Source organism: Uranotaenia lowii, chromosome 1, assembly GCF_029784155.1.
Source record: "Uranotaenia lowii strain MFRU-FL chromosome 1, ASM2978415v1, whole genome shotgun sequence".
NCBI classification, from domain to species: domain Eukaryota; kingdom Metazoa; phylum Arthropoda; class Insecta; order Diptera; family Culicidae; genus Uranotaenia; species Uranotaenia lowii.
The window spans coordinates 8,599,909-8,619,295 of NC_073691.1; the positions used below are offsets into that span (position 1 = coordinate 8,599,909).

The following is a 19,387-nucleotide window of genomic DNA, read 5'->3' on the forward strand; positions in this document are numbered from 1 at the left end:
CGACAGGTTTATACATTCCGGTCCGAGACCAGTGCCCTGTATTCGAAAGTGCCGTAGGGGACCAATGTGGTGGAAAGAGAGGTGATGAGAAAGAAACGTTGCAAAAGTAGAAGTAAAGTTTTTTCTTCGTAAACATAGTTACCATGACAGCAGTGACGTCACTACCGACAATTTTCGCGACGCATTTTGCCTAGGATAAATGAAGTTCCCTGACAAAGACGCGTCGCGACGCAGGACTTGTTTATGTTTATTTTTCTTTTTTCCCTTTCGACGTGCAATAGTGTGCGTTCCTTTGCGCCACCTTAGTAAAAGTGTACCTCATTGGTAGGGGACCCTATCGTTCCTCTCGTTGACTTCAAGCACGCTCGGATTGGTTCCCTCCTATACAGAACGCAGCTCTGGTGGATCGGTCGGTTCATACGATGACTAGAAGAAGAAGAAAAGTAAGTAAACTGATTATGTTGTACTTTACGTATGACTTAAAATTTGATCTTTTTGTGTTTTGCGCAAATTAGGGAGACCGATGTCTAGAGGAGTCATTGGGGCTTACTCTGCAATGAGTTCCTATTCCTATTACGACTGACCTTAGCTTTCGCAAGACACGTCACGTTTGCAACGTTTGCATAGTCATTTAGCATTAAAAAAAGGACATGAAACCACATGAAACAACATACAATATTGCAATTAAAAAAAATAGTTTATTTTTCTCTTTAACGATTTTCTAGGTTTATTCGAAGTCCTATTAAAGCTCCATGTTTCTAGGTTTATACCCATAATGCCAAATGACCATAATGCCTAACGATTTTTATGCCAAATGACTTTAAACCAAACGGTATACAATAATTGTTCATCCGTAATACTAATGTGAGGGATTTCTTTCTAACTAAAAGCAACGTTATATTTTGTTTAATTCATATTAAGGTAAATGGGGCTTTAAACGTTTCATCATTTATTCCCTAGGTTCGTCTTTCACCATTATCTGTTCGAAGCATAATGGGTTGATTTGTTCTTCACTTTTATCACTAATAGCTACGTGCCCTTCCAATTCACTTTTGAAGTTTCGTCTATCTGGTATTATGGCATGCAAACTACGATTGTGTTCTTCGAAGAAGTTTTTATATTTGAAATTTAAATTGCATGTTTCGCAACGATACGGTAAAAACGTTTCTTTGCCGTCCTGGTTTTGAAAGTCTATTTGAATGTTGTGCACCTTGTTTTTGTGCATCAGTAAAATACATTTGGCATTAAATGTTTTCTGACAAAGATCACAAGTGTAAACTGTTTTTTTATAACTCTTAGCAGCCGGCACTTGGTTGTAGGCATGTTGTTGTTCAACATAGGTTCTCTTCTTCTTGTGAGTTCTGTCGTGTGAGTCCAACAGAGTTTTGTATCGGAAGAAAATTCCACAAGCATCGCACTTGTAAGACCAATCCATGTCGGGATACAGTTCAGCAGCCTCACTGAAAGTGGGCTGAAGGTACTTTCTGAACTCCTCACTTTCTCCATGATTCTTCATCTTATGAATCAGCAATCGGTCTTTGGAGGTGAATGTTTTTTTGCAGACATCGCATATTAAATTAAGCTTCGTTTGAGCTACGTCAATAGTTTTGGGATCGATTTTTGTTGCTCCTTCAGGCAAATTCAAATTATTCATGTCGTAGGCTATCATTTTTCCCGAGTGGATACGATTGTGTGTTATAAAAAGTGTCTTGTAGCGAAAGTAGATCTGACATTCAACGCATTTGTAAGGCCAAGCAAATGTGCAATCGGCTTCAGCAAAGGCAGGTTGCAAATACCTTCGAACTTCTTCGTTATTTTCGTGGTTTCTCATCTTGTGTATCAAGAGGCGATCTTTGGAGGTGAAAGTTTTCTTACATTGCACGCAAACGAATGAATTCTCAGAAGCAGACCATTTCTCTTTCGAGCTGTCTTCATTCGGATTGTCCTCGTTAGACTTAACATCTATGTCTCCAGAATGCTTACGATTGTGCGTGATGAATTGAGGTTTATAGCGGAAAAACAAACAGCACTTATCACACTTGTACGTCCACACTTGATCTGGATAAAGCTCGGCCGCCTCCGTAAAGGTGGGATGCAAGTATTTCCGAATCTCCTCGCTGGATCCGTGGTTCTTCATTTTGTGGGTCAACAATCGATCTTTTGTGAAAAAAGATTTACTACAAATCTCACAACCATACTTCCTTTTGGAGCTGGATGCTCCGGTTGTTTCACTACCAACTGCAAGCTGAAACTCGTTATGTTCATGAGGTTCATCCTGCACAACTTCTGGGATCAACAGCTCTATGGCTACTTCTTCCGGTTCGGTTTTAATGTTATACTGAATAGGGTCCTCCAGTACTGGTGTATTCATGATGAGCTAAAATGAATTAAGCACTAAATCTTATAATGCGTGTTGTAAAGATATTTTTAGTAGTTAACGAGTAACATCTGGGATTTTTCCAACTTTTTTTTTCAAATGGCAATCCGACAATTATAAAAAAACATTATTATATTGACAGAATATCGAAATCTATCGAATACTAATAATTAATTGTTATCATAAGGTTTATCCAGTCTAATTTCAATCAAAGAAGCTCTTATAATTTCTTATGAACTTACCGTAGAAGTGAATAAACTAGTTTTTAAGCTGAATTTAAACTTATCGATTACTTTCAATTTTTCCTTTTAAAAATAAACAAACGTATACATGCTTAAAAAATACTGTTTAGATCTGAGTTCTTTTATTATCCTAAAAGGGATTTTTATAACTAATAATTATATAACAAATTTATTTACTTTTTTTATAATTTTCAATGTAAAAAGTCTTGAAAATGTCCTTTTTTACGTATGTTACATTTAGTAACTTTTCACTTTCAACAAATGAAATCTAGAGTTTGTTTTGATTAGGTCGTATGAACCAACATAAACAAAATTGAGTTATTCACTGCTAACGATTGAAAAACATGTTCTCTATGTTAGGTAAAAATTTGGGTTCATTTAATCAAAAAATAAATTTTATAACATGATTTAAAATTAAGACGCATAATGACTTTCTCATTTTCGAGTGCAATTTGGTTTTTACGACTATTTACATCCCACTAAATTGCCGTGCATGCAATACGTCGCAAAAAAACAGTTCGGCTTTGCGGTTTAAGCGACCTTTTGCATTTTTCCGTAAACTGCTTCAAAAAGTGTACGAATGTTAACAGTTCCGCCGGAAATCGGGATCAATTATAGTTTGAGCGACCATGTTAATACAGTAGAGGGCTTCAATTGGTAACTAGGTGAGTACAATTAATGTTAATTCTGTTGCGCAAAATCGAAAATTATCAGTTTCGTGTTTTTACAGTCAAAATAACTATAGCGGCTACGTGGATAAGTTTCTGCACACTTTGAACGATCGTCGCACAAACAGCAAACAGCCAGCAATGTTAAACATTCCTGATGGACAGGCCCTCGCAGCACCGATTCCGGACATAACTGGACGGGTACTTCCAGGTAACACTTCTGCTTACTATGAAGATAGATATCAGTTTTCCAGTAATTATGATGGAAAAAAGAAATATTGAGACAGATCCAACCAAGTTAAGGCATGTTAAGGTTAAATTAATGTTCTTTTGCAAAACGACGTTAGCGCCAAGTGGATAATGCAAAATGTCGTAAGAAACTTTTCATTGAATATAACTAAACTAATGACCATATCGAATACATTAGCATGTTCTTAATTTGTTTCCACGTCGCATACCAATTTTCTAGAAAACTCTTAGTGTTATTCGAAATACTAGAATTAAAAATGTGTTTCAAAATTTCAACAGCGATTTTCTCCGAACATGCAATGTGGTTCATACGACCTAATCAAAACAAACTCTAGAAATATGAATATCACAACATCAAGGTTTAGGAATACACCCCTGGAAAACTTAAAAACTAAACTTGTTGAGTGATTTTGTTTTGTCGTGAAGTCAGCAGATATTTGTCTCAAATTTTGTGGTCATGCACGAAATTGTTTAAAGATCTATATAGGATTTTTAAATCAACGTTTTTGAAATGGCAACTGCTACCGGCAGTAGTGCTAATCCACCAGCACTGATCAGCATCAAAGCGGAATCAAGCAAACAGGATAGTAAGTATCAACCCAAGGGTTCAGATGTGTGTACCTACATAATTCATCAAATCGATTTTACAGGCTCGGTAAAATTTCCCGATCAAGGACACGAAGATGGAATCGCCGATCCCTGCCTCATATCGTCCATCGAAAATGGACAGAAAGACACACAGCAAGAAATAAAAATGGAAATAGATGTAACAGAACCCGAGGTCCAGAACAACGAGGGGGAAGGACAACACACTCGTAGTGGTAAGAAACCGCGATGGACCAAGAGTCACAACGAATCTCGCTATAGGAAATGCAATTTGTGCCAAAAGTCCTTTGCTGGCCAGGACCGGTTGCTGATACATAGAATGAGACACCATGGTTTGGGAGATGAGTTGGAGAATCGAGCTCAGATTAGCTACTCGGAAGTAGAAGAAATGTTGTCGAAAATTTTTCCCTATCAATGCAACGAGTGTCGCATTTATTTCCGATACAAGGAACTAATGACAGAACACGACAAAGTTCACGAACCTGAACCAGTGATTGTCGAAGGAATTGAACAAGGAGAAATTATCCACGGTAAGGACCATCACAATAAGATTAAATCGTCTCAAAAAAGACGTTATAAATGTGAAATCTGCGAGAAAGATTTCGACAAAAAAGAACGATATGTTATACATAAAATGAATGCTCATCAGATAGAAGATGAACGGCTCGGGGCGATTTCCGAAAGTGCTAATCGATGCGAAGAATGTGGCGAAACTTTCCCATATAAAAGAATGCTCGTCGTTCATCAAAGCAAGGAACATTCGAAGCGGGACAAAAAGTATCCTTGCGATATATGTGGTAAGGAAATGTCTTCCGGTTATAAACTGAATTTGCACCGCATTAAATTGCACGATTCTTTGAATGTAAAGCGCGAAAGCTCTAACCATCATTGCGAACAGTGTGGCAAAACATTTCACTATAAGCACGACTTGAACAAACATTTGCTGATGCATTCGGATCAAGCTAAGCAATTTCAGTGTAAATTGTGTGACAAAATCTTTCCAGACAAACTCGCCTACAACCGACACATGCAGTATTCGCACGAAACCCCTAGCACAACAGATACAGAAACTGTTTGCGAAATATGCAGTAGAAGTTTTATGAACCAACAATTGGTTATTTTTCACATGACCGATAGTCATTCCGGGGCTGGGGACGAAAAATCCAACTTTCAATGCTGCAAGTGCGACAAGGCTTTTCCCAAAAAATTAGCCTTAAAACTGCATATCACGAATGTTCATTACTTGAGCTACCCGTGTGATATGTGCGACCAAAAGTTTCGGTCGAAGGTCTTGCTCGATGAGCACCACAGCACGGTGCATCTCGGGAAGCCCCTCTATCAATGTGAATTTTGTGGTTTACGCCTGCACACGCAACATACCTACTGTATCCACCGGACGAACCAACATCCCAGAGAGTATGCCAAGCTGAAGAGGGAACATAAAGCCAAAAAACTGCCGTACAATCGCGGGGCCTAGATTGCTATCTGTGTGACATAGGTATGTATTAAATTATTTGAAGAAAAAACGTACTTATGATGATGAATGGAATTGTTTTTATTTTTTTGAGAAATTCACTTTTTGCATAGACAAATGAGTCAAAGATGAACCAATAAACAAATCAACATTAAGCCAGAATCAAGCAAACCTGAATAGGGTTCAATGATCTGGACGCAAATGTGCGGTAGGTGAATCCGATCTTCGATGCTGTAAATGTGACAATATTTACAGCAATTTTCAGTGCGACAAGAGGTTTGCTAGACAGCAAAGGCTTGACGAGCACCGCAGTATGTGTTGGCATACAGCACAGCTATATACGCAAGAAATCAAGGAAGAACCAACGGACTCCGATGATTGATTTTCATAACGATCTTTCTGTTGTGTAAAGCTAATGAACAAAGGAGGTCGCTATGAGCAGTTTGATAAGCTTTTATTTTTTGTGAGCTATCAATTTTGTTGCCAAATAAATTGAATTCTAACGCAAACATTAATAAGGACGAAACTGCCATGCCTACCTTATCGAGTTAGTTAATTGAATTATTTATCACCTTTTAAAATATTTAAAGGATTTTCGTCGAAACTGATTAAAAAAAACTTAGTACGAGATTTGTTTTAAATTTACCTGTTCCTCTATGAATGCGGAATAAAAAAATAAACTTAACGACGTTAATTTACTCTAATTGCTCATTAGCTCACGTTCAGGTTTTTCCACCAATTCAAATTCGTTCATCTCAAACAGCGTATTGATTGGGACGCGATCACCTTCGAATTTCGCTTCCAGCTCGGCGTATTCAGTCGGGTGGTCTGCCCTGCGGTGTCTGACGTAGTTCGACTGGAAGTTGAACCGTTTACCGCAGAACTCGCATTGATACCGGCTCCGGCCGAAGTGCGCCTTAGCGTAATGGTCCTGTAGCACAACTTTCGCGTGATAGACCTTGTTGCAAATGCCGCAGGTGTAAGTGGTCTTCTTCCAGTGCCATTCGTTCATGTGCCGCTTGTAGGCCAGATGATCTATGAATCTTTCGCGGCAGACATCACAATACGTCCTGCCTTCTGCGGTCGGAGGGTTGGAACCGATGGATGGAATGATTCGCTTTTTCTTACTCATAATAGCTTCCACATCCAGAGGGTACAATTCGTTACATTTGGTGCCCTCGTTTCGGTTTTCCAGTTCCGCTACTTCCGCTGGATGGGCAGCTCTCCGATGTCGGAAGTACAGTTGCCTCCAGTAGATTTTCTTACCGCAAAATTCACATTGGTATCTGGGTTTACGCAAATGTGCCAAGGAGTAGTGATCGCCAAATCGTACCGGATGCTTGAACGATTCGTCGCATTTGCTGCATGCATACCTTCTGAACATGTGAACTAGGCGCAAATGTTGTCGCAGCGTTACCTTGCTAACATACTTTTTACCACATTGCTTACAGACTACGTTTTTGGGGGTCGTAGCGGGTTCACTGGGTGATTCCGTTACCACGTTGCATCCGTTTAGAGCGTACAATTGATTGACCGGGACAGTATATTCGTCATACTTTGCCACGAGTGCAGCATATTCTACGGGATGGTTTTGCTTTCGATGATTGACGTATTCATTCCTGCGATAAAACGGTTTCTGGCAGAACTCGCACTCAAACTGATGCTTCTGCAGATGACGCAAGGCGTAATGTTGCTCTAGCAGTTTACGTTTGGCAAACTTTTTATCACAGCGGTCGCAGTTAAAGTTTTTCTCCTTCAGATGTATGGTTCTCGTATGCTTGAGAAGTCCACCGGCGTCCGAAAACTTTTTACCGCATATGGTACACTGTTTGTCCCACTTTTTAAAATCGTTTCGACTTTCCGCTACTTTATGCTTTCTGGATATGTGCTGTTTGAGTTTGTCAGCGTGATCAAAATTCTCATCGCAAATGCTACAAACGTTTACCGTTTTTTCTCGACAATCATGGAACTCGACAAGCTCTTTGAAACGTAAGTGAATGCCACATCTTTCGCACTGATGTGGCCAGCTCGGATAATCCATCCGGGCGCATGATTCGCTGAAAATCCCATGCACTCTAGCCAGGTGTACTGTCAATCCTTTGTGACAAGCCAGCGACGTATTACAAATATTGCAAAACTTGTTCTCGGCTTCCTTCTTGCTTTTATCCATGCGGGCGTGCCAACTTTTGTGCGATTCTTTGGCCCGTGAACTAATACGCCGCTGACAGATTTCACAGTTGGTATCCCCATTATGTCGACGCATGTGGTGGCGTTTAGCTTTTACATTGATGGACACCAATCCGCAAATGTTGCACGGCGACACATCTCTAGATTTTCGCTCTTTGGGTTTGGCTTCGATTCGCTCGTGTTGTCTCTGGTGCGATTCCCTGTTTCTTTTGAACACCAGTTTGTGACAAATTTCGCACTCGGTTTGGTCCCGGTGGCGCCTCAAGTGGGCGCGTCGCGAGTGTTCATTGACGGATACCAAACCACAAATTTCACACGGTGGCAGCTCTTCCTTCAAAGGCAAAGCTTGCACTGTTGCCTCCGGGTTGTAGAGGTTGTCCTTCCAATCGTCTTCTTGCTTGATAGAGACGGCATTGTAATCATCCGGCAAAATTACCATCGTGGAGCTGTCACTAGGAATGTCTACTTCAGGCTCAACCTTAACCGACGAAGCCATCCTACGTTGACTTTTTCGAGACATCCTGGGGCTATTCGATATAGTTGCGTGTATTGTCTTCACCTCCTTCCAGCTTTGCATGAAAGATAGAAAACTGTATTTCAATATTTTTCTCGGAGGGGAGGGGGGGGGGGGGTGGTAGGGTAAGGGTGGAGTTCTTGTTGGATAAGCACACAATGAAGATTGAAGATAAGAAACATTAAATTCTAGCGAAAAATAAAACAAATAGGGAACTCGGAATATTGGAAAATACAGTTTCAGTCATTTGATTAGTACAATTTTAAGTAGGTCAAAGCTAAAGAGGTTATAAATCGGAAATCACAAGAACATTGAAAACAATCTTCACTTCGTTATCTTTTCCACCTGACAAAGATTCACTATTTTCGGAAAGATAGGTAGGGAAAATCAAGATCTCACCTGAAGACAATAATACTGCTGCTGTAATTTCGTGTTTTCCGAAACGAGTTTGTTTATTCTGGCGAGCAGATGCGGCCCATCAACTGCATGCAATCGCCACGCACGAAGTAAAAATTTGTATATATTTTTTGTTTGATAAAACACTGACAAAAAACTTATATTCAAATTCAGTTGCGTTTATGTGCAATATAAATTTTTGGGTTTAGAAGTGATTAGCATTAATTCTTTTCAGTTTATACACGATGAACGAAAGTTATACTTCTTTGGGTAGAAACTGAACAAAATTATCTGAAAATAGTAATTGGAGTTATTAAGCAAACACTAGCGACACCATGTCCTCCGTAGAAAAGTTTAGATTAGTTAGGGAGCTTTTGGAAAGCTTTTGAAAATGGCCATACATTTGTCCTAACTACAAAACGTCAAACATTTACCTGGCATCGCGGATGGGTACGACGATCACGATGCAATATTGAACCCTTTCAAAGAAAAAAAGTCTCTGAATGTTAAAATATCAGATTCCCTGTGAAACGAAAGTTTCGAGTATTATTTCACCATAAACTTCGATTTGAACCTAACTGAGTGAGGGCACCGAAGGGATTTTGGATGAATTTATTTATTCTGCAACTTAAAACAACACGACATGTCATTTGCTATCATTTTATTCTTATACCTAGAATAATTGAATATAAAGGCTTTGACGGCAAAGTAAGAAACAGTCACTGTTTCTTTGGCGGATAGCGCCTATGTAGTTGCAACTTCTCTTCCGGATGTTTCGTACGCACGTGGTTCACATACCTAGCTCGCAAGAAAAAGCGCTGTCCACAATATTCGCACACATCGGTTGTCTTGCGTTCGTGTGCCAATGCAACGTGATTGTCCAACGTACTCTGAGAAGAATAAGCTTTTTCACAAGTCTCACATTTGTACGGCTTGTGAACAACGGGCACCCGATCCGAGTGATTCAGCTTCCGATGTTTGTAGTATACAGAAAGGCAGAAAAATTGCGCTCCACAAAATTCACACTGATACTGTGACTTCCTGGTACTCTCTTCGTTGGGTTTACGTTTAACAGCTGATTCTAGTCCCATGAGCTCCGACAGCGAGTAAAGTTCCTTGATGGGAAGGTTCCGCGTGGTGTTATGTTTCTTCCGTAGAGCGGCATATTCTTCGGAGTGACGACTTTTTCTGTGTTTGTAATAGTCCGAGCTGTGGTAAAATTGCTTATCACAAAAGTCGCACCCGTAACGGGGTTTACCAATGTGTTCTTTAGCAAAATGATATTCAAGGGAGTCTTTGTGTCCAAATGTTTTATCACATTTGTTACACGCATGTTTAAGCTTTTTTGGATGGCTAGACTTATGGTCTTCGAAGACAAAGCGATTGTCAAACTTTTCGTTACAAATTTTGCATTGAAATTTGCTTGGCTTAGATGCGGCATCATCTAACACATTTATGATGTTGAGGGGAGCCTTTCGACCATTCTTTACCAGTTCGCTGTGCTCTTTGGGGTGTTTGTGCTTACGATGCACCTGGTAGGCTGATCTGTGAAAGAATTGTTTTTTACAAAATTCGCACTCATAACGAGGTTTTCCTAGATGCGCAGCTGCGTAATGATCTTCCAGTTTGAACGGTTCTCTGAAAATTGCTTTACATTGGTCACAGGAAAATGTTTCCTTTTTGCCGTGATAATATGTCATGTGCCATATTAGCTTTGCCTTGCTCTGTAGCTTTTGATTGCAAATTACGCACTCTGCTTCTTGGTCGACTTCTTCGCTATTTACCGTATGTTTAAGAGCGTAGTGATAATTCAAGCGTAAGTTACATGAGAATGTTTTACTGCATTCAGTACACTTGGGCCTGTAACGTATCCTTGTTCCACTGGAACTGCTTTCAATGTCACTTCCTCCCGAAGCGTTGAGTTTCTCTTTCCAAGTGTCTTCCTCTTTTATGGTGATTGAATCATTGAGGTCTGGTGATTCCGATTCAAATCCTTCGTGTTCCTCTATTGGTTCATTTTTTATTGCTATTTCTTCGACCTGATTTGTGGGCGATGACCGCTGCTCCAATCGAACCAAAACCTCTTCATCTGAATCGGAGTCCGACTTGAACAAGTTCTGTTTCCAAGCATCTTCCTCTTTGATAAAATTCGAACCGTAAAGCTGTAGATGTTCCCCAGTTTGGAAATTCGTCGGAGGTTCCTTTTTCATACATACATAAATTTGATTCAAGTTGAAACTGCACCCTTCTTCCTGTGGTTCTTCTTTCACACTAATTGGGATTTCATTAGGGATTAATTCCAACTCGTCTTCTTTCATCGTTATCTCGCTGTAATTAATCATAAATTTAATTTTAAATTCATCATATTTGATTCTGTATTACATATTTATCTAGCAGAGTTTTCTATAAATTTACCTTATACTCAATTTTTAGAAGAATGCTGCTGCGGAATGCAACTTTATTTTTATTTACTTTTTTTTGTTTCGTCGTACACCGTCAGTTAATTTTCTGCAGCTCGGCAAAGATTCTCCCAGAAAAAAAAAACAATTTTTTCATTAGACCGGTTCAGGAATCTTTTAATTTTTTTTATACGGGATTGCCATCCTCTGGGATTATTTATCCATGTTTTTTTTTAATGAACAAGATATGTTATTTTTTTTAAAATAAAAACCCAACAAGAAAATTACGCTAATGTACCGAAAACCAGTCTATAATGCAGCACTTTGGCAAGACCAGCTCGTATCGAAGACAAACAACGGGTAGCGCGTATGAAAAAAAAACAAATCATGCCTACCTCTGCACGCAGGCAAAAGTTGCTCGCATATACAGAGCTATAAAGTAATAGTATAAACACAAAACTCAAACTCAACGAACCATAAGTGGGGCGCCTATTTGAGTTTCTCCTGTTTCCCTAATTTGGTCCCCAAACACTTGGTTGGAAACAAGGTGGGTATATATTCAGGAGGTGTTCCCGAATAACGAATTCCCGATTCAGCCATTTTTGCTATGTAGGCTATGCAACTATACGGAACTCATGAAGTTCGTTTACCAACAAACCACAGAAAAGCTGAGCAAAAAATAAACAAACTCATTGAGAGCCCCGCTCACTCCTCGCCTACTTACTGTAAAAGTCGGAGAACCTAGTGTATCTAAGAACCTTGGTTGGAAATTTAAGTTTATTCACAGGGGCAAGATCGGATCACTAGAAAGTCGCTGTACTGTTATTTATGCTTATTTTAAAAATGACATTTCTATTTGAAAAGGATCTTTTACACACACTTTCAATATTTTGCAGCAAATGTTTAAATATTTAGTCGTTGTCTTAAACCATGTGACGGACAATGGTGTAGCAATTTCTCAATGTATACGGGGGAGAATTTGGCGTGAGGAGGCGCTGTTGGGCTTAACTTGGGCATAACGGTTTTTTAGTAACCGTTTCTTCAGCTTCATATTTTATGGTCGTCCACAAAAATGCTTTTTCATTTTGCATTGGAGAATGCAATCATTCATCTGTAACAACTTCATTTTTTATAACCACGCAGCCATTTATAGAGTAGAGTTGGTTCAAGGTACACTTGGCTGCGCCAACCAAATCGGCATACTGCTCCTTATGAGCAGTTTTCCGATGTTTGTAGTACAACGCTCTCATGAAGAACTGTTGTCCGCAAAACTCACACTCGTAACGGGGCTTTCCCAAGTGGTCCTTCGAAAAATGGTCCTCTAGCAAAGCTTTGCTTGAATACTTTTTGTCACATTTGATGCAATCGTAAAGATTATGCATTTGTTCACTGTGGTGTGTCTTGGTGTGAAGGTAGCAGGTCTTTTCCTGGAAGAAAGTTTTTTCACAATATTTACACTTGTAATGACCGCCGTGATTCAAAGCAATATGTTTGACGAGTGCCCTTTTAGTGTGGCACCTTACATCACACTGTTTACAAGGGTGTGTTTTCTTCGGACTGGATTGGGCACAGTCCCCCCCATTCATGCTGCTGGCTACCTTCGCCAGATGAGCCTCAGATTTTCGGTGCCGACTCAACTCCGTATCGTGGAAATATTGCGTCTGGCAAATCGAACACTCGTATCTGGGTTTCCCGGAATGTATTGACGCTTCATGGTCCAAAAGATTCTTTCTAGAGTAAAACGTTCTGTCGCATTCCACACACATATTCTTTTTCTTGGTCGGCTTTTTGGCGGTGGATTGAAGCTTTATATTCTGTACAAGTTGAGCGTATTCATCTGGGTGAAGCTCCAGACAGTGTTCATTGAATGCTTTTTCGTTATTAGTCTCTTCTCCGCATAGATCGCAATCGTACCGAATGTCAATGGAATGTTTCACAGCACAATGATCTACGAAGGACGCTTTGGTTGAACATACACCGCCACATAGTTCGCAACTATAGACAATTGTTCCCGGGTGTTCTGTCACGATATGTTTCTCGAGTTCTTGATGAATCGGGAAGTTAGTACCACAAGAGGCACATTTGAATGACACAGAGCTGGTTCGGTCTGCTTCATAGTAAATACGATTGGCTGGAACCATTTTTTTCCTTATTGCTCGGTACTCTGTTGGGTGTTTTCTAGGACGATGTTTGCTGTATTTATCCCTCGAGAAAAATTGTTTCAAACAGAATTCGCATTCGTAACGAGGTCTTCCTCCATGTTTCAGAGCTATATGATCATCCAGCAATTCTCTTTCGCGGTATGATTGACCACATTGATCACAAACGTGCGGTTTTACATTAGCATGACAGATACGCTTGTGACTAGTAATTTTCTTCCATTCGAGATGTTTGTTGCAAACATTGCAAAAAGCGGTGTTTTTATGACCGGGCGTAGTTCCATGCGATTTGCGCTGATGATAATACAGCGAAGATTTTATGGTGTACGTTTTAGGACAATGATCGCAGCGATATTCTTGAAGTCCTGTTGCAACATCACGTTCAGGACCTTCGTCTTTCACGGTGACTGTGGCTGATTCGATTACAGTTCCCGAGATTCCCGGTTGTTTATGCTGGTGAAAGTCGTCCACGATATCCAGTGGGGGTTCCGATTTTATAGCAACAAACTCCGAAGGCCAAGTTTTATCTCCCGAGAGCGGAACATCACTAGACAACATTGTGTTGCGGTAAGATTTCGTAACCGGAAAATAAGAAAAAAGATTTTTTAATAACTTAAAACGGACCTACAGTGGTTTGTTGTTTGCGTTTTAACCACAACCAGAGGTGCCAGGTGTCCTGATTTATCACGATTTGTCCTGATTTTTGAGAGACCGTCCTGATTTTTGAAACCCTCGAGTTGTCCTGATTTTTTAAAATTGGTCTCTAAAATGTCCTGATTTTCATAAAAACATCTCAAATATAATCGAACTTGTAGTTAAACTATGAGAAAATCGTATAAATCTGTGATAAAATAGATGATTTTTAATAAGATGGTAATGTTCGGTTCAAATAATAATCATAAATCAAGGTATTTGCAGCACTTGTAATTCGCCATCATTTATGCAATCTAAGCGGAGCAGCCCAATTATTTCCGTGAATCAAGAGGTGTCCTAAAAATCCTGATTTTTGGCTTTGCGTTGTCCTGATTTTTGACGAAACCACCTGGCAACGCTGCTCCTGACCACAACAAAACTTTTCTTCTTCTTCTTTGTGACTCTGCGTCGGACTGAGCAAACTAGGACCGGTGACTAGACTATATGCCCTAAGATTGTAGGACGCAAATTTTCCGCACACAATGATCATGTTTCCTTTTTTTTCGAATTGGCAGATTTGTTTGAAAAAATCTACATCCTTGGAGTTGAATATGTTCTTTGCTATTATAACAGTATCATTTATACAGCAGGATTGCTCAGAATAATGCAAGCTGTATAGAGTCATGAATACAGTACATTTTACTAATCAAACATGTTTCTGCTACCAAATGCATTTTCGGACAAATGTTCAATTTATTGAATCTATTGGAGTATATGCAAAGGGGCACTTTTTCCTTGTTACCATGTCATTTGAACTTTTCGGTTTTTGATCGCAGCTGAGCGCAGAAACCTGTACCGTAAGTAGAGCGCTCCTTTGCTACCTCCTTGTCCAACGCGTTTATGGACGAACCATTCTTTGTCGATTTCATCTCGGTAGTGTTCTTTAATCATCTGAACCATTTCTAGGAAAGTTAAGGTAGGGATGTGCCCTCGTCCCAGTTTGTAAAAGTAGTCCACCAGAACCATTTTTAAAATTCGCCGGCTCTCCGATGTTAACGTACTTCGGTCTTTCATCAGCTCCAGGAATGCTCTTCCTTGCTCGCACTGACTGCAAAGTTCTTTTAGGTCCTAAGATGAATATGAAAATGATAAAAACATTTGTACACTTGTTTTTCGTATTAGGTTGTTCACTTCAAGCTTAAATTTTATTTTTGAAATGTTAGGTACCTACTCATCTTGCCTGCTTCATAAGGAAAAAGAAGAAAAAAACTTACCATCCGTGGGACAACTGATGGCATCGTGAATTTGGGCGCCGCTGGTATATTAGGATCTTTCTCCAGTGCGGCGGCGTCAGCTTTAGCACGGGCCTTCGCGCTCAGGTGAAGCAGATACCTGTAGCGCACATACAGCAAACCCTTGGCGTGGTAACCTTGGGTACTCGGAATGTACCAGGTACTTAGAATCTCGTCCGGGTAGTATTTGATGATCATCTGGAACATTTCCTCAAAACTCAAACACGGAATCGTGCCTAGTCCGATTTGAAAAAAGTATTTCACCAGAACTATTTTCAACAGATCACGACTTTTCCCGGTCAAATGGGTTTTATTTTCCATCAACTCGAGAAACTGTTTTCCTTCATCGGATTCCTTGCAAAGTTCCTTAAGGTCCTGAAAGTTTGTTTTAAAGTCACTAATTTTGTGCGTAGACGATCATCAAATTAAAAGTAAAGATCAATTTCTATCCAGGAGAACTTTTTTATCTATTGGTTCATTGCATTTTAAGTAAAACTTGAACTGAGTAAGCTGCCGTTCTAAGCAAGATTGTCCCATGTGGAAAAACGTGCAAACGAGAAAAACGCGATTGAAATATCAGCTATATTTCCATTTTTTCTCTTCAACTAAAAAGTTACCGACAGTTTTTTCATAGTGAACATATCAAGTTAATCATTTTACACTATTTTCTGCCAAAAAAATTACATTTCCTACAAAAAAAACAGCAAATTAGAGCCGAAAATGCTCCGTGTGACACTTTTGCGTAGAATCAGAACGCATGCCGATGCTATTTCTACGAAAAACTGTCACACGGCTACAATTTTTCTATCATTTTAAAAGCTTGCGTTGTTTATTTTTTCCCAAAAACTCATGCTAAACCGTAATTTGAGAAATACGTTCCTCTTTGTTTATAAAAATGTATAGTTGAGTATGGATCCTGTAAATAGTGCCTACCGAAAAGTGTTTAATGCAAATTTTTATGAAAAAAACACTCAGGGCTTCTCGCTCCTCCTCTGCCCTCTATTTTAGTGTTCTTTTCAGTGAATAACATTAAGTTCAACAGTTTGAATTCATCTTATGACAATTTTTTGAAAAAATTTGCATTTTTCATAGAATTTTCTCTAGTGTGACATTCTTGCGTAGAACTATCAACATAGAGACAACCACCTTGATGAAAATTTCGTATAAGTTCAGAACAAAGTATACTTGTTTGTGTTTTTATTCAAAGGTTAACACTAAAAGAGACCGTTTCCAGCAAAAAAGTGAAAATGACCCAAGATTCACATGGGACATTCTTGCTTAAAACGGCAGTAAGGGATCACAAACAAAAAGGGCGCAAACAACTTACCATGCGTGGTGCGAAGTCAAGGTTTGACACTGGTTCAGTACTTTCTTGTCCTTCTAATATTTCTTCCTCTCCTTTACCTTCAGCAGCAACTTGAGGTTCAGGTTCCGGATCCGGTTTGTCTTTACTGCGGAACTGTTTCAGCATATATCGATAACATGTGTATAGTAAACCCGCGCACTGATTCCCTTTGATCCCCTGGTACCATATGCATCCGATCTCGTCCGGATAATTTTTTTTTATTATTTTGACCATCTCTTCAAAGCCCCCCTTGTTTATACGCCCTTTGCCCCGTTGGAAGAAGTGGCTCACCAGAACATATTTCAAAATATTCCGACTTTGGTGTGTCATAGTGTTCATGTTTTTCATCAGTTCCAGAAACTTAATTCCCTGCTCGGACTGCGAGCAGATCTCCATAAGATCCTGAAATAATTTTTTAATTCATTCAATCAAAGCAACGGAAAAACATTTAAAACATACCAATTCTTGTGTTAATTCGAATTCCAATGAAACCTGTACAGCCTTGTCTACCCGCGACATTTCTAATGCCGCGACAAACTTCATTCGGTCTCTCATAACGGGTATCAGTAGAGCCAGTTCAGAAATATTGGCCTTCAGATAGGGGAAATCATTTAGCATAATTTTGGCATTTTCAAATGTTTCCACGTACTGGGCCAAGTTGTTCCGCTTCAGAAAGTCGCCAACGCCCAAAGTTGAACTGCACAAAGAAAAATGTTAAAAAAAAAAACATTTTTTTAGCGTTGAGCTTCGATTAAAATTGTTACCCGGGAAGGTCCAAAATTGCTTTTCGTTCACCTTTACCTACATATATTGCTTTATTTTTATTTTCTGATGCGTATTTCAAATTGATATTTAAAACCTCTAAGAGGCACGTGTTCGCAAACAAAAATAAAGTTGAAACTAATGATGAACGACGGTTAATATGTCGGTATATTACTCGAGTGTGATGTTGAGACTTCCCGAGTAAGTTGGAAGCTTTAGTTACCTAACTACGGCCAAATGTGGCTCGGAATAAACCTCCTGATTTTGGTGGTTAGTGTTCATTGAAGCGACCGTTGATCCGCAATTCTGACAAGTTGTTGTTGTAGGAATCTTGTCATTGGAAGACAATGAATCGTCATGTTCCAAGTTCATTTGCCAACAATCTTCTTCCTTGATTTCAATCGAGTCGTGCTGCATTTCGTTATTCTGAACTTCCACAATACCATAGTTTGTGTTGAAATTAGACGATAATTCGATTGGTGATTCCGTGCTGTAATCATACGAACCGATTAAATGTGTTCTTGGATTAAGCTGAGGGCAACACTAACCTAGTTCTGTTCACACTTGTTAAAGAAGTGTTAACATCCATCCCAAACTTGGCTTTGCATTGATCTACATGCGCGCTAAGCTTCGATGGGTAGGTAAATTGACTCTTACATACCTCACACTGGTAGCGAGGTTTCAGCGAATGTGCCAAAGTAGTATGGCGTTTCAACGCCCTCTGTCCTTTAAACTTTTTACTGCATTGATCACAAGATAATTTTAATATTTCCTTTGTAGCACATTTATTTTTGTCGTTTTCGGGTTGAGGGCAATTATTGACTGCTGTCAATTTGTCAAATTCTTGCAATTCAACGTCTTGTGCAGATTGCTTTTCAGTTTTAATGAAACCTTGTATAGACAATTCATCTTCGATGGGGTTTTTTTCTACAAATGTTCTTGTATCATGTACATTGGTCATCCAGTCGACTTTCTCTAGGACTTGCACCGGATTATTCAATACCACCTGCTCGTTGTCTTCAACCGTACTCGGTTCAATTTTGACGAAGCTATACAAAGGCTGATCATCCGATGACATTATTCTAAAAAATAAATAAAAGAAAAATTGAAACATTATGTTACGGCACGTTCGTAAATTATTTTTTTGGTGATATATCAGTCGATTCGATCGATTTTTTTGGTAGATGTCAAATCACTTTCCAATGCCTTTGCATAAAATTGTGTATATTTTACTAACGCCAGTATCGATAAAAAAAACAATTCGATAGCAAAAATCAATTTACAACATGCGGTACCTAATAATTAAAAATAACGCCTAAACGCATAATTTCTGGGACGTCCGATTATACATCTAAAACATTGGGCCCATTGAATTATTCTGGAAATTCTCGTACAATTTTAAGACAACCGTAATTTAGGGTAACAAGTTAAATTAAAATTTTACACGAACGTTAGATACAGAGGAATTCTGGAAATCTTTTCGGAAAAAAGTTATTTAGGCCTGTGTAAAACATTCAAAATGTTGTAAGCTCCATAAACAAAATAAAAATCTATATGCAGAAATTTGTTTAACCCTGAATTGTCCATAAAAAAGAAGGAATTTGTTTACCTGAACCGGTTTCAGCTGATCGGTAAGCTAAACCTCGACCAGTCTCTTGATTGAAATATAATTGACTACTAAAATAATTAGAAGAATTTTATCAAACACCGGTGCTCCGCAGCAGTTTGATGAAAACGGATGAAAACAAAGTTAGGTTCTTTGTTTAATGTTTGGTATGCATGCACGCTCATTTTTATTTAACCATTTTTTAATGAAAAATAACCATTTTCTGGTTTTTTCTGCAGAACTGCCAATATGGTTATTTTTCATCAATATTTTGCGTATGCGTATAGTCCTATTTGCCGCTGGTAGTGTTCGCGATTTTTTGCTGGTTGTTTCACCAACACTTTTCAGTTTTGGGACAATTAACCTCAAAAACGACCATGTGTGTCGACCGGCTGCCCGTTTTTTGTACCGAGAGTTTTTGAGGTTAATTGTCCCGTCTCATCTGCACACGCTCAGCAAGTGTGCGTAAGAAATGTCA

General features: G+C 39.1%; 6 protein-coding genes across 8 annotated transcripts; 1 reads left to right on the forward strand and 5 right to left on the reverse strand.

The window, feature by feature from the left end:
• Positions 1–770: 770 nt before the first annotated feature.
• LOC129756299 (zinc finger protein 182-like) lies at positions 771–2,830 on the reverse strand. Its single transcript, XM_055753145.1, has 3 exons — positions 2,797–2,830; positions 2,620–2,682; positions 771–2,377 (listed from the first exon to the last, which is right to left on the reverse strand). Exon 3 carries the CDS (start codon positions 2,369–2,371, stop codon positions 950–952), a length of 1,422 nt encoding a protein of 473 aa, XP_055609120.1. The 5' UTR covers positions 2,372–2,377; positions 2,620–2,682; positions 2,797–2,830; the 3' UTR covers positions 771–949.
• Positions 2,831–3,725: 895 nt separating this feature from the next.
• Positions 3,726–5,700, forward strand: LOC129740495 (zinc finger protein 59-like). The gene is made up of 2 exons (XM_055732185.1): positions 3,726–4,123; positions 4,187–5,700. The coding sequence occupies exons 1-2, from the start codon at positions 4,048–4,050 to the stop codon at positions 5,617–5,619; spliced, it is 1,509 nt and encodes a 502-aa protein (XP_055588160.1). The 5' UTR covers positions 3,726–4,047; the 3' UTR covers positions 5,620–5,700.
• Positions 5,701–6,246: 546 nt separating this feature from the next.
• On the reverse strand, positions 6,247–8,870 carry LOC129740494 (zinc finger protein 83-like). Its single transcript, XM_055732184.1, has 2 exons — positions 8,717–8,870; positions 6,247–8,372 (listed from the first exon to the last, which is right to left on the reverse strand). The coding sequence occupies exon 2, from the start codon at positions 8,321–8,323 to the stop codon at positions 6,317–6,319; it is 2,007 nt and encodes a 668-aa protein (XP_055588159.1). The 5' UTR covers positions 8,324–8,372; positions 8,717–8,870; the 3' UTR covers positions 6,247–6,316.
• A 489-nt stretch (positions 8,871–9,359) lies between these two features.
• Positions 9,360–19,072, reverse strand: LOC129740492 (uncharacterized). Of its 3 annotated transcripts, XM_055732179.1 has the most exons (9): positions 18,913–19,072; positions 17,852–18,385; positions 17,527–17,793; positions 17,001–17,238; positions 16,524–16,943; positions 15,179–15,571; positions 11,837–15,032; positions 11,129–11,240; positions 9,360–11,041 (listed from the first exon to the last, which is right to left on the reverse strand). In XM_055732179.1, the coding sequence occupies exons 2-7, from the start codon at positions 18,379–18,381 to the stop codon at positions 14,703–14,705; spliced, it is 2,178 nt and encodes a 725-aa protein (XP_055588154.1). In that variant the 5' UTR covers positions 18,382–18,385; positions 18,913–19,072; the 3' UTR covers positions 9,360–11,041; positions 11,129–11,240; positions 11,837–14,702. The 3 variants fall into 3 exon arrangements, with proteins under 3 accessions (XP_055588154.1, XP_055588153.1, XP_055588155.1); XM_055732178.1 differs by having other exon boundaries at positions 11,129–15,032; XM_055732180.1 differs by lacking the exon at positions 18,913–19,072 and having other exon boundaries at positions 11,129–15,032; positions 17,965–18,101.
• Positions 9,433–11,031, reverse strand: LOC129748266 (zinc finger protein 765-like). The gene has a single exon (XM_055742810.1). The coding sequence runs from the start codon at positions 11,029–11,031 to the stop codon at positions 9,433–9,435; it is 1,599 nt and encodes a 532-aa protein (XP_055598785.1).
• On the reverse strand, positions 12,216–13,829 carry LOC129748292 (zinc finger protein 665-like). Its single transcript, XM_055742835.1, has one exon. The coding sequence runs from the start codon at positions 13,827–13,829 to the stop codon at positions 12,216–12,218; it is 1,614 nt and encodes a 537-aa protein (XP_055598810.1).
• Positions 19,073–19,387: the final 315 nt, after the last annotated feature.